General features: G+C 36.6%; 2 protein-coding genes across 2 annotated transcripts; both read left to right on the forward strand.

Moving 5' to 3' along the window:
• Positions 1 to 40: 40 nt before the first annotated feature.
• LOC125150039 (olfactory receptor 13C2-like) lies at positions 41 to 997 on the forward strand. Its single transcript, XM_047829352.1, has one exon. The coding sequence runs from the start codon at positions 41 to 43 to the stop codon at positions 995 to 997; it is 957 nt and encodes a 318-aa protein (XP_047685308.1).
• An 11,424-nt stretch (positions 998 to 12,421) lies between these two features.
• Positions 12,422 to 13,342, forward strand: LOC125150042 (olfactory receptor 13F1-like). The gene has a single exon (XM_047829357.1). It carries the CDS (start codon positions 12,422 to 12,424, stop codon positions 13,340 to 13,342), a length of 921 nt encoding a protein of 306 aa, XP_047685313.1.
• The last annotated feature ends 1,249 nt before the right edge of the window (positions 13,343 to 14,591 follow it).

The raw sequence follows: 14,591 nt of genomic DNA on the forward strand, positions 1-14,591 counted from the left end.
ACAAATTTTAATGTCTTACAGGTAAAAGAGAAACAGTAGAATGGAATGCGAAAATCAAACCATTCTGGTGGAATTCTTTCTAAAGGGGCTTTCTGATTACCCAAGGCTTGAGCCACTCTTTTTTGCACTAATCTTAATAATGTATGTTGTCATCCTTCTGGGCAATGGCACCCTTATTTTAATCAGCATCTGGGACTCCCACCTTCACACCTCTATGTACTTCTTCCTGGGGAACCTCTCCTTCTTGGATATCTGCTACACCACTACCTCCATTCCCTCCATTCTGGTGAGCTTCCTCTCAGAAAGAAAGACCATATCCTTCTCTGGCTGTGCAATACAGATGTTCCTCGGCTTGGCCATGGGGACAACAGAGTGTGTGCTCCTGGGCATGATGGCCTTTGACCGGTATGTGGCTATCTGCAACCCTCTAAGATATCCTGTCATCATGAGCAAGGATTCCTATGTGCCCATGGCAGCTGGGTCCTGGATCATAGGAGTCATCAACTCTGCAGTACAAACTGCATTTGTAGTACAATTGCCTTTCTGTGGGAATAATGTCATCAATCATCTCTCCTGTGAAATTCTGGCTATCATGAAACTGGCCTGTGCTGACATCTCAGGCAATGAGTTCATCATGCTCGTGGCCACAACACTGTTTATATTGACACCACTGTTATTAATCATTATCTCTTACACATTAATCATTGTCAGCATCCTCAAAATTCGCTCTTCTGAGGGGAGAAGCAAAGTTTTCTCCACGTGCTCAGCCCATCTGACTGTGGTGATAATATTCTATGGAACCATTCTCTTCATGTACATGAAGCCCAAGTCTAAAGACACACTTAATTCAGAGGACTTGGATGCTACTGACAAACTTATATCCCTGTTCTATGGGATTGTAACTCCTATGATTAATCCTTTAATATACAGTCTTAGGAACAAAGATGTTAAGGAGGCAGTAAAACACTTACTGAGAAGAAGTATGTTTAACAAGTAAATGGGAAAGGGACACATAATTTTTGTAATCACATTGTGGAAATCAATTAGACAAACTAAAGGGCCAAATAGATAGGTTCTTACTGCTGTGTCAAATTTATCTCTCAAATCTCTCAAGCTCTAATATTTTTTGGTGCAGTGCATAATGAAGATAAGTAAATAAATGCCTATGTTTTAGGAGTCAGCGATTGTTTTTATTGTTGAAGAGCTTGATTAAGAGGGCAAGTAGAGGGGTAGTGTAATAGTGAGAGAGATTTCCAGACAGGAGAATGTTACACTTGTATTAAAACCTTTAAAATGTTTTTTGAAAACATATGGTATCTATCTTTCTCTGTATGACTTATTTCACTTAGCGTAACACTCTCCATTTCCATCCATGCTGCTACAAAAGGCCATATTTCATTCTTTCTCATTGCCACGTAGTATTCCATTGTGTATATAAACAACAATTTCTTTTTTTTTTTAAACATTTATTTATTTTTGAGACAGGGAGAGACAGAGCATGAACAGGGGAGGGTCAGAGGAAGAGGGAGACATAGAATCTGAAACAGGCTCCAGGCTCTGAGCTGTCAGCACAGAGCCCGATGCGGGGCTTGAACCCACAGACCACGAGATCATGACCTGAGCCGAAGTCGGACGCTTAACCGACTGAGCCACCCAGGTGCCCCTAAACCACAATTTCTTTACCCATTCATCTGTTGGTGGACATTTAGGCTCTTTCCATAATTTAGCTATTGTTGAAAGTGCTGCTATAAACATTGGGGTACAAGTGCCCCTATACATCAGTACTCCAACAATAAATTTCATATTAAAAAAATAAAATGTTTTTTGACAAGATTATTTTCAAAAGCAATTTCATATTTTCTTACTTTCTTTACAAGGCAAAATTTATTTTATTTTATTTTATTTTATTTTATTTTATTTTATTTTATTATTTTTTTTAATTTTTATGAAATTTATTGTCAAATTGGTTTCCATACAACACCCAGTGTTCATCCCAAAAGGTGCCCTCCTCAATACCCATCACCTACCCTCCCCTCCCTCCCACCGCCCATCAACCCTCAGTTTGTTCTCAGTTTTTAAGAGTCTCTTATGCTTTGGCTCTCTCCCACTCTAACCTCTTTTTTTTTCCTTCCCCTCCCCCATGGGTTTCTGTTAAGTTTCTCAGGATCCAAATAAGAGTGAAAATATATGGTATCTGTCTTTCTCTGTATGGCTTATTTCACTTAGCATCACACTCTCCAGTTCCATCCATGTTGCTACAAGGGACCATATTTCATTCTTTCTCATTGCCACGTAGTACTCCATTGTGTATATAAACCACAATTTCTTTATCCATTCATCAGTTGATGGACATTTAGGCTCTTTCCATAATTTGGCTACTGTTGAGAGTGCTGCTATAAACATTGGGGTACAAGTGCCCCTATGCATCAGTACTCCTGTATCCCTACAAGGCACAATTAAAACTGGCATCAGATTTTTAAACTCAGCTAAAATTATGAATTTACAATACTGTAATTACTAAAAGAATCTGATTTACTTGGAATCTATTTAAATATGTAATGCTGATTATCCTCTGTCTGGGTAGCTGTATAATATTAAACCTTTTGGTTCTAGTATAATAATTGTTTTTTTTAACTTTTTGTTCATCTCCACCTATGAGGCATTAAATTATTAATATTTTTAATTTCAACATATCTACTTTGACAGTCTTTTTTTCCAAACACCTTATGATATATGAGATCTAACTGCTTTAGACTTGGAGTTAAATAACTGACTTTTGAAGCTGTTTGAAATTAAAAGTAAATAACCACAGATAAAGGTAGAATTGTATCTTTTCCTTTGTACCACTGACTCTCTATCCATGATATGTTGCTGATCCAGGGGGAATCTGTTATTATGGAATGGTGGATATACCTTTAGATGGTTTTTACATTTGATCCTTATCTGGGATTTATATTTCATTCCTCTGTTATGGGAATGTTAAGCTTTAAAAACATTTACTTTTATCATTTTATTTCTTCTTATCTAAATTTCACACTTTAAATATTAATATTAGATTTTAATGTTTAATATATACATCTCTTTTTTTCTTACCTGATATATTATTCCCAGAATTTTTTATTTAAATTTAAGTAATTTAGCTTATGTTTTCTTTAGAATTAAAAAAAAATTTTCAGACATTAAGTTACTTGTTTTATTCTTTTGTTTGATTGCTTTAGCTTTTTAAACACTGCTTAAAATCCTACATTACTTGTTACTTTTTATTTAGATTTTAAAATATTATTGTTTTTCTATCTTAATCTTTTAATTTTTTTAATCTTGTGTTTACTTTTAATTGTAAAATAGAGATTCATTTTCCCCTTACAGTTCAGAAAGAGGCAGCAGTGAGCATTTTATAGCACACCACATCACAAAAAGAAATGGCTCCTTTATTTCATTGTCATTCTACTTCTCTCTGTCTCCTTGAATCTTTTAGTTTTCTTAGTAATGATAGTAGGAAGTAATTATTTTCTGTGAATATCCCTCAAGAAATTTGAGAGAACCACAAGTTCTAGATCCTGCCAAGATCCTATATCTAACTAACTAACTAAGTAACTAAGTAACTAATGACAACAACAACAAAAAGATCTAACGCGTAAGTGATTTCTTGGAATGGTGTATTTTCTGAAACTACATTGGGAATAAAATGTTTTAAATTTCTCCAGCATGCAAAGCTGTTAGGATATACTGAGCCAACATTTGTCTAAGACCACAAGCTGTCAGCATACTCAAGGAGGTCGTGAAAGATTTGATTGACAAACCACAATAGAGGTTTTGTATATAACAGGTTCACATCCTGATTTACATCAAATATATTTATTCCCAAGATGGAGTTCTTGGGAATTTCTTTCCAGAACAGTCATATATGTATGTCATATATATATATATATATATATATATATATATATATATATATATCCTGTGTGTCACTCCTTTGCATTACTTTCTTTCATCATTATGATCAGTGAGAAGCTGGCTAGAACCCAGTTTATACAAAGTAAGATTTTAAAACATGGGATCGGAGTCATTTCACTGATTCATGGTTTCCTGACTTTGTTGGATTTAGACTTGGTCATTGTGCAGGTTCCCAGAAAGTGGAACCACCATATTGCAGATTGGCCCTTCTTTGGAAAATGCTTAGGGAGCAGATAGACTAGCAATTTGTAAACTTTAGTTGGCTTTCTTAGGAGAGAGTGATGTGCCATTCAGAGGGGGACAGAATAACTGAAGGGTGACTGAATGAGAGTGTTTAGAGACTACTGGTTGTGGCTGATCTCTTGTTTCATACCACTATTTAGGCTTCAGGACCAGTCGTTTCTACCTGTTCTTCAATGTCATCAACGCTGATGTCGTTTTGATCCAGTTTGTTTCATCCCATGCATGGGTTTACATTCCCTTCATTCTCTGAACTATAGCTAGCTCTGGGCTTCTATTTACTAACTGAAGATTTGAGGAAGATACAAAGGAATGACAATGCAGAAAAGGAAAAAAGAATAACCCTAATTAGACTTCAGATCTCACACTTCCTAACCTCCACCATGAGCTTTCATAAAGATTCCTTATCACCATCTCTCCCCTAGGCTCTGGTCACCTGTTATGTTAATAGGGTTCACTGTTTCTTATTTAAGAATTTTATTTTAAGGGGTGCCGCCTGGGTGGCTCAGTTGGTTGAGCGTCCAACTTTGGCTCAGGTCATTCGAGCCCAGTATGGGGCTCTGTGCTGACAGCTTGGAGCCTGAAGCCTGTTTTGGATTCTGTGTCTTCCTCTCTCTCTGCCCCTAACCCACTCGCATTCTGTCTCTGTCTCTCTCAAAAATAAATAAACATAAAAAAATTTTTAAAAAAGCATTATATCTTAAATTTGTTACCACCCTGAGTCCCAGAGTAGCATGGTATCTTCCCAGAGATTATTTCCCCAGCCTGACCCCATGAACTTATATCTGGACCTTGGGAGACTTCAGGTTCAGACCAAAGCTTAAGTGCTTGCTGTCAGCCAGGGAACAAAGAAAACAATGCCTGTTTTTGTTTGTTTGGTTGGTTGTTTGGTTGGTTGGTTGGTTGGGTTTTTTTTAGTGAAACATCTTATGTCTTTGGAACATTTTGGCCCTAATAGAACCAACTTTGGAATGGTGACCATATGTGTCCTTTGCTCAGAACTACTCTACTTAACATCAGTTTCCCTGGTGTAATTAGTAACAGTTTACTCTTTCAATGTCAAGTGTCCTAGCTTGGATGACCTACTGTATAGGCACCTTAAATAGCAGCACCTATTAGAAGCAGGAAGAGCATCAGATTTCAGGGAAGTGATGGGAATAGCAGATCATAGCATTGTGATGGCAGTGTCCTCAGGTGGACAGCATGGACACATCCTATCAGTGCAAGTGAAATGCTTTCAAGTAGTCATCAAATTAAATGGGTGGTTCTTCCATCGAGTTTGGAGACACTCCATTGGATTTCAGTTGTCACTGAAAAATTGCTTAATATACACCCATAATGATAACTTTATATGGATCTGTGGACTTCCTATCAGGCAAAAATTCACTAGAGTTTTTCTTATTTCTGATCGTTCCTTGTTAGGATAATAAAACTGTATAATCTGTTTATAAAAATTGTCCTTTTCTTTTTTATTATGGAGGGACTAGCAAGCAATTTATGTAAAATGATATGTGATCATTGAATAACAAAGAAATGAGGGTCCAAAACAAAGCAACTCTGGTTTTCCCACTGGAATATTAGCTTTTTCATCAGATCACTTTTATTGGCTTTGCCTCGTATGAGGTGAGGAAGATGTAAAGGGAATTCTTCCAAACCTTGTAAACTTTAGTCCTGTACTTGCCTTTAACATTAAATATTAAAATATAATGAAGTAATATCTACAGGCAAATAGGAACAATTTCAAATTCTTTCCTATTCACTATCATTGCTTGCAGATTCAACAGTTCTCTTAAGATAAATTTGCACATAGATTTTCATTTGTTCTATTTGTACCTTTCATTGCTTAGAGACATTATTTTATAAAACATCCTTGATATTCTCCTTGCTAATGACCTTTTAAGGCCATGATAGACTTTCCTATTATTTTAAAGGATAAATAACTTGAAATCTTCAAAAACGAGATATCATTTGTGATTCCATGAATTCTGAGGTAGCTTGAAAATGTCAGGATGTGTTTACCATGACTGAAAAGACTGACATTAAAACCATACTTTCTACTCTCCACTAGATTGGGGAAATTTAATTTCTGGGATTTAATAAGCCCGTGAAAAATGTACTTATTTAATATAATCTTGTGTTACCACATCCATGAAATATCTTGACTTCAGAAGTTTCTAAAGGCCTATGAATGGGCTATTAACTGCCTTTTTTAGGTTACCTTGCGACTCTGGGGAAACTCTGTGGAAACTATGTCCTCCACATGAAATGAATCCTGAGGAAAGATCAGCTAAGGCTACAAGTAAATAATTTTTTTTGGCCAAATTTCCCTATGTGTCAAAAAAAGGATTACTCTAGACAGATTTGTATCTATATCTTGAAAATACTGGTCTGAAATACAAAATATGTCAAGCATTTAGCTGCTATTGCAGTTGCCAATTGCAATTGAAAATTGCCATTGAAATTTTGGTAGAATGTTTAATAAATTAATACCCATACTTATTGAGAAGTATAGGTATGCTTAGTTTTAAATGTTTAGATCTAGTTAGAAGGCATGCCATCCTATCATAAACAACACGATTCAGTATAGTTCAGAGCAGTTTCTCATCTTTTCTGGAAATAGTTTTATCCTCAAGTGCCTTTTTTTCCACTTTTAAGTTTTTAAATAAGCAATATGACATGTGAAGGCCCATTAATTGGACCTCAGGCAGAAAGTAACTTGGGATATAAAATCATCAGGACAATTGACCTTGGTCTGAGCTAAAATATGTGACACTTTCTACTGAGGTCTTGGGCCTCCATCACCTAGTCATAAGTAATTCTGTCTGAGAATTTGCCCATATTGCAGATCTAGTGGCCAGATAAGATCTATCCAGATATTCTATTATAATGATGTTTTCTACAATCTACTCTGAAGTTTCTTAATTTTATTTACATTTATTAGACATCAGAGAGTGACAGATGTTTTTTATTTTTATTAATTAATTAATTAATTAATTAATTAATTTTTAAATATTTTTTAACGTTTATTCACTTTTTGAGAGACAGAGACAAAGCATAAGCGAGGGAGGGGCAGAGAGAGGGACACACAGAAACCAAAGTAGGCTTCAAGCTCTGAGCTGTCAGCATAGAGCCTGACGCAGGGCTCAATTCATGAACCTGTGAGATCATGACCTGAGCTGAAGTTGGACACTTAACCAAGTGAGCCACCCAGGTGCCCCTTTTTAATTTATTTTTATTCTCTTCAGTTCTGTTTACTAAAATCATTAGAAATACATTTTACAGGATTCCTGCAAGCTCATTTGTACCTGTACTAAGAAAATGGACTTTATATTTGCTATAGTATTTTGGAAATAGAAATGTTTTTTCTTCTATAATCTGCTTATTTGTGATACAAGAGGAATCTTAATTTTTAAGATATCTAAAATCTAGTTTTAAATAGTTCATAGCGATTTTAAAGCACCAGTACACTTTCAATCAGGTTTCATTTTACCTTATTTGTTTCAGCTCCCGAATATACTACTATAATAGTACCAGAATTAATAATCAGTACTAAAAGTAATGATAAATGATATAAATAATGAACACAAATCTGTCACTATTTATGAATGATACTATATGTATGTAGAACACTAAAATGGTTTAAAAATATTGGAATTAATAAGTGAATTTAATGTCAACTATATTTTTATTAAAAATTTAAGAAATTATTACAAAAAAAGTAAATTTACCAAGATTGCTAAATATAACTTTAGCATAGAAAAATCATTACATAACAATAACAAGAAAGTAGAAAATAGAATTAAAGCACAATTTATAATAGCATCAAAAAACAAAAAATATATGAATAAATGTATAATATGTACAAGACATTTGTGCAAGAAAAATCAATAAAACATTGAAAGGAATTAAAAAAAATTTAATGTTTATTTATTTATTTTTGACAGAGAGAGAGAGAGAGAGAGAGAGAGAGAGAGAGAGAGAGAGACAGAGCATGAGCGGAGGAGGGGCAGAGAGAAAGGGAGACACAGAATCCCAAGCAGGCTCCAGGCTCTGAGCTGTCAGCACAGAGCCGGACACGGGGCTCGAATTCATAGACCGAGATAATGACCTAAGCCAAAGTTGGACGCTCAACTGACTGAGCCACCCAGGTGCCCCAACACTGAGAGAAATTTAAAAAGACCTAGTTAATGAATTAGAAGATACAATAGTATAAAGATGTCAGTTCTCTCTAAATTGAAATTTAGAAGGTTCAAGGCTATCTCAATCAAAATTCCAGCAGGTATATTGTGAAAATTGATAAGCCAAATATATATACAAATACCACACCAACCAACCACCCATAAAGAAGAAATAATTTAGAGGACCAAAATCAAGATTTATAGAGCTATAGCTAAAAAGACAATGTAGTATTGGTTCAAGGATAAGAAGAATAGACTAGTGGAACAGAACAAGATATCAATTAGTTTATGTCAAAAGTAGCAATGCAATGCAGTGGGGAAGGGAGCTTTGCAGTAGTCATGTTGAGTCAAATAGTGTGCACATAGTAAAAAATAAATCTTGACCTTGCCACATACTTGGACTTATCAGGATATTTTCCAATAGACAAATAGTCTCCTACAATTCTACTTGCACAAAGGCTGCTCAGCAATCAGGTTTCTTATTGGCCCAGATAACTTGAATTAATTAAAATTTTTTTCACCTCATTTTTTTGGTTCCCAATTAGTACATGGAACTTGGAGAATCAAACCCTGGAGAACTAGAAAGTTTCTTAACTTTTTTATATTCCAGAATCACAGCATTAAATTGTTAAGGGAGTTGGAAGGTCCCTAATAGCAACAGGAGACTTTAGTAGTCTTAGATCCAGGGATAACCCTTTGGAAGTTTTAGAGAGCAGAGCATAGGTGGTGATTTTGGCAGAAAAAATCTTTGTCATTATTTTTCTTAAGCAGTTATTTTTATATTTTCACCAAAAGCTCTGTATGTTGAGAATTTGTGATGAGGAAAGATCTGGCTTGATTTTTTGCAAACCAAGAGCATCCATATCCTTTTTCATTGCAATTTCTGAATAAAAATACCTCTGCATAACCCACTCTAATACAGTTTTCATGGAGAATTACCATAATTACAAAATTCAGATTCTTTTACTTTTCTGAGCACTGCACAAAGATTCACAAGCAAGACCATGCTGGAGATCAACTTTAAATAGTGAAGCATACATTAGTCAAAGAGGAAGATACTAAGGTAAATGAGAGCAGACCGTATCCATCTCTTTCTGTATCCTCCGATTTATAAAACTGATTCATGGGTCTCAGCTAGGCCAGGAGACCAGAAGAGGAGACCAGATATTTACTTTTAAAAGAAGTACTTGTTGATAAGGAAAATATTGAGTTGAAATGAGCCCAAAATGTGGGACGGAAGTTTTCGATTTGCTTTTGATTTTCTCATTTATCTCAGACAAGTCATTAAACTCCTTCAAGCATCCATCAACTTTAAAATTAGAATGTTGGGGTAGAACTCTGATTTGTTCTGGCTCTGACATTTGGGAAGGAAAAGGGAAGAGATTGTTGGAAAACATTTGGTTATCTTAGCCCTGGCATCTGAAGTCATTTTAGGGAAAGTATCTCAATAAAATGACTTAGGATAGGTGAGACTCTTACAAGCATTGTAAAGGAAGGATAAGGGAAAGAATAGGGACCCAATCTGCATGAGAAAAAGACATCATTATTTTGTTTATAAGAAAAGACCAGACAGTAGTGAAGAAAGAAGAGAAAGCAAGAAGAGCAAGAGCTAGAGTAGGAAAACTGGTGCTGAGTGGGGAAAGACCACTAGAGAAGCCCTCAGTAGAAGCATGGTGTGTGCCGACCCAAATGAACTTTAAATTATTTTTTTTCAACGTTTATTTATTTTTGGGACAGAGAGAGACAGAGCATGAACGGGGGAGGGGCAGAGAGAGAGGGAGACACAGAATCGGAAACAGGCTCCAGGCTCTGAGCCATCGGCCCAGAGCCCGACGCGGGGCTCGAACTCACAGACCGCGAGATCGTGACCTGGCTGAAGTCGGACGCTTAACCGACTGCGCCACCCAGGCGCCCCCCAAATGAACTTTAAAGAGCAGAAACCTTTAACAATCACCTTTCTGGAACTAGTCAGGTGTTTCCTATTCACCTATGGATTGGAGGTTGACATTTTAATAGATTATGAAGAAGTACTAAGTTTTTTATCTGAGCCAGTGTGAACCAGCACTGGGTTAGCATAGGCAGGTATAGCTCTGAAAGAAAAGCAGGGAGATGATGAAATCATAAACGTTTTGTGATGTTCTGAAATATTAGAGAGGCCATGGAATTGGGTGGTGGAAAAAGAATTTTAAAATAAGTTAATCTAGGAATTGTCATCTTCCTGTATAGATTACAAAAAAAAAAACCCAAACAAACTGATTTCAAAGAGGCCAAGTGATTTGCCTGATTATGTGCACCAGTAAGTAGCATGGTTGGATTTAGAGTCCAATTCTTACACTCAGAGGACAGTGGTCTAAAACCCTACAGAAGATGATTGGGGAACACCTCAACCTCTCCTAAGAGTACAAATGGCCATTGCCTTCCCCACCTCACTCTATGTCAAATATTTAAAACTAAGAGCTCATCGTCTTTGTTTCTTAATGAACTAGTTTCTTTAATGTTACAGATAAGGGTGCAGATCTAAATGAGCAGTTGAGAAATCTTAGGCTTTTAAGTTGGCACAGGGACCAATAGTGAAAATGTTCTTATTTGAATATGTACCAAACATTGTCCATGTTCAAGGGAGTGGTGTGTTATTAAAAATCTTGAATGTAAGTTATTCTTTGCTAGTATTATGGGGAACAAGATCTGGAGAAGCTCAGTTGTACCAGGGGTGGGAGCCAATGGGATGTGCACATATGGCTATTCTTCAGTGTAATATACTTGAGTAATGTAGGTATATATAAAGAACGAAGCTGTACTTGAGACAGTGGCATACAGTTTTGATGACTGGATAAATATTCATGAAAAACAAGACTGGAGTTGGTAAGAAAGGTAACAGCATGTAGATGAACTGTTGGTTATAGACGTAAAAATATAAAATGGCATGATAAGTATGAGAAATGACAAGCTGGTTGTTGTTTCAGACCAGAGTCTGGAGCTGGAGTGTTAGAAGATGAGGTTGGAAAAGTAGGCAATGATGAGGATGTGAGGCTTGAGTGTGTGTGATTGATTGCATTTGAACTCTACTTATAGGACAGTGGTTTTTAAACATGTTCCCATATGTGACTAATTGTGAGATACATCACAAGTAATTAGAATTGCATTATAAAATCCTGAACCTTGAAAATGAGTTTGTTTCTAAGAAAGCATGGGCTCAGGATGATTCCATATTCAAAAATGCCTTCTTGGAAATGGAAATCAGGTAGTGCGATAGTGATTGGACACAGGTTTATCTTCTATTTATAGTGTACTGCATATCCATGTGTTACAACACATAATTAGCAGGTTTATGAAATGCAACTAAATCCTTTCTCCATGTAACGTTTTACAAAATTTTTTTTCTTTCCCCAGCAAGCCTCCTGTGGTCCTTAACTCGATTAGGTATAATGCATTTTTTTTTAAAGTTTGTTTATTCATTTTGAGAGAGAGAGAGAATGTGAGCAGATGAGAGATGAAAGAGTGAGAGAATGAGAGAGAATCCCAAGCAGTCTCCGCACTGCCAGTGTGGAGCCTGACATGGGGCTTGAACTGAACCTGTGCGGGGCTTGACCATTGGATCATGACCTGAGCCAAATCCAGGTTTGATGCTCAACCACTGAGCCACCCATGCGCCCCAGGTCTAATGCCTTTTTTGATTAAACTAAGTGTCACAATGTCTCACTGACCAGTGTTCCTAACACAGAGCTAAGATTCTTACCCTCTGTGTTCTCATGGTACCCGAGGGTGTATTTATATGATGTTAATTGTATTTATTTCTTTACTTGACTGTGTGATATTTTATTCTGAGCTGCCCAAGAGTAGCTTTTTAGGTAATTCAAAGAGATCTTCAGTGACTTGTAGTGTATTCAACAAATGAATGAATGAGTGAATAATTAGCATGGTATTGCCAGAATAATGATCCTTTTAAAGTACCCCTAACTAATCCCCTTGAAAGATGGTAGAATTTGATTTTCATATATATAACAATGTATATTTTTATTCACTACTACAGATAAACAAAGAGGCATAAAATGGTCAAGGCAAACTTGACAGTCATTTCCAATTTTATTTTCCTGGGGTTTACTCCTTACCCCAAAGTTGAGGTCATCATATTTGTGCTGTGCTTGCTGATGTACCTGATCACCCTGCTGGGTAATATCATTCTGATCTCCATCACCATCCTGGATTCCCACCTACACAAACCCATGTACTTCTTCCTCAGCAACCTCTCCTTTTTAGACATCTGGTACACCTCTTCTGCTCTCACTCCAATGCTGACAAACTTTGTTTCAGGGAAAAACACCATCTCATTCTCAGGATGTGCCACTCAGATGTACTTTTCTCTTGCCATGGGCTCCACTGAGTGTGTGCTCCTGTCCACAATGGCGTATGACCGGTATGTGGCCATCTGCAACCCTCTGAGATACCCCATCATCATGAACAAGAGGGCTTGTGTGCAGATTGCCGCTGGCTCCTGGATGACAGGCTGCCTCACCGCCCTGGTGGAAACAGTATCTGTGCTGCAGCTGTCTCTCTGTGGAAGTAGCATCATCAATCACTTCACTTGTGAAATTCTGGCTGTCTTGAAACTAGTTTGTGTGGATACTTCCAGGGTGCAGTTGATCATGCTGGTGATCAGCGTACTTCTTCTTCCTATGCCGATGCTCCTCATTTGTGTCTCTTACGCATTCATTCTCTCCAACATCCTGAGAATCAGCTCAGTGGATGGTGGAAGCAAAGCCTTTTCAACATGCGCAGCCCACCTGACTGTGGTGGTTTTGTTCTATGGGACAGCTCTCTCCATGTACCTGAAGCCCTTCGCTGTAGATTCACAGGAAATAGACAAATTTATGGCTTTGGTATATGCTGGATTAACCCCCATGTTGAATCCTATCATTTGTAGTTTTACGGAACAAAGAGGTAAAAGTAGCTGTGAAAAAATTGCTGATTAGGAACCCTCTGTGTGCTTTTTTAATCCCCCATAGCAAATCATAACATTAGTCTAAGGGATGTATTGATGTGTTCAATACGCACCAGAACATTGGACTAAGAGGGGAAGACACTCATTTTAAATAAGATGCGTGATTTCCTAAGTTTCCTCCTTGACTGACTGCTGAAGCTCTAAGATAATATAGACATATGTTACATAAGCATATCTGAAATCTTACATAAAAAGGGCTCATGGTGACAAATTTCAATATTTTGTTTTGGGTGATAGAATGTAAGTATAGCTTTAAACATTACGTTAGTGTATTGTTAGTATTCAAAATTATGTGCATGTAATATACAAATGTAAAGACTATAGTAGACTTTTTAGATAGTTTATTATTAACCTCTGTTTTAGGCTGAGTTGTGTCCCTGCAAAACTTATGTTGAAGCTCTCATCCCCAGTACCTCAGAATGTATCTACTTTTGGAGATAAGGCCTTTAAAGTGGTGATTAAGTTAAAGCGAGGCTATCAGTGTGGGCCCTCATACAATTCGAGTTGTGTCATTATGAGAAAATATTTAAGAAATTTAGACACACATGAGTACACGAGTGTTGCTAACACACAGAAGCAAGGACATAGTAAGAAAGCAGCTCTCTGAAAGCCAGGGAGAGGCCTCAGAAGAAATCAAATCTGCCAACACTTTAATCTTGGTCTTCTATCCTCCAGAACTATGAGCAAGTCAATTTCTGTTGTTCAGCCAGTCAAGTCTCTGCTATTTTGTTGTGGTAGCGTTAGGAAACTAGTACAACCTCTTTTTCAGCATTGCTGAATTTAATGGGAGTAATTGCATATTCTACAAAGTGTGACTATGTTTTACATATGTGTGTGGAAATATTTGTGCATGCAGGTAGATGTGTGTGATTTGAATATCTATATACAAATGGAGAAGGTCTGCACAAATACATACTGAATAGAAATGGGGTAGAGGAGTGCCAGTCTGGAAAAAATAACAGACAGTTTAGCAGTTTGTTGTTGGTCTTCGAGTGTTGACATTATTTTGTAAATTCAAAGAAGCTGCAGGATGTTTCAGTGAAACTACAAGGACCTTCCCTTTTTGATTGTGTTTCTGCCGACACCTTGATGCATAAATCCATGGGTATAAATGAAGCCATAAGCATTTAGAAACAAAATACATGATATAATTTATATTTATTTTATACATGATTATTTATATTATATTTATATTATAAATATTTATATTATATTTATAT

The sequence above is a fragment of the Prionailurus viverrinus genome, chromosome D4 (genome assembly GCF_022837055.1).
Source record: "Prionailurus viverrinus isolate Anna chromosome D4, UM_Priviv_1.0, whole genome shotgun sequence".
In the NCBI taxonomy this organism is placed as follows: Eukaryota; Metazoa; Chordata; class Mammalia; order Carnivora; family Felidae; genus Prionailurus; species Prionailurus viverrinus.

What these genes read in the sequence shown, in the direction of transcription:
- LOC125150039 (XM_047829352.1), top strand. Translation starts at nt 41, where the DNA reads ATGGAATGCGAAAATCAAACCATTCTGGTGGAATTCTTTCTAAAGGGG.
- LOC125150042 (XM_047829357.1), top strand. Translation starts at nt 12,422, where the DNA reads ATGGTCAAGGCAAACTTGACAGTCATTTCCAATTTTATTTTCCTGGGG.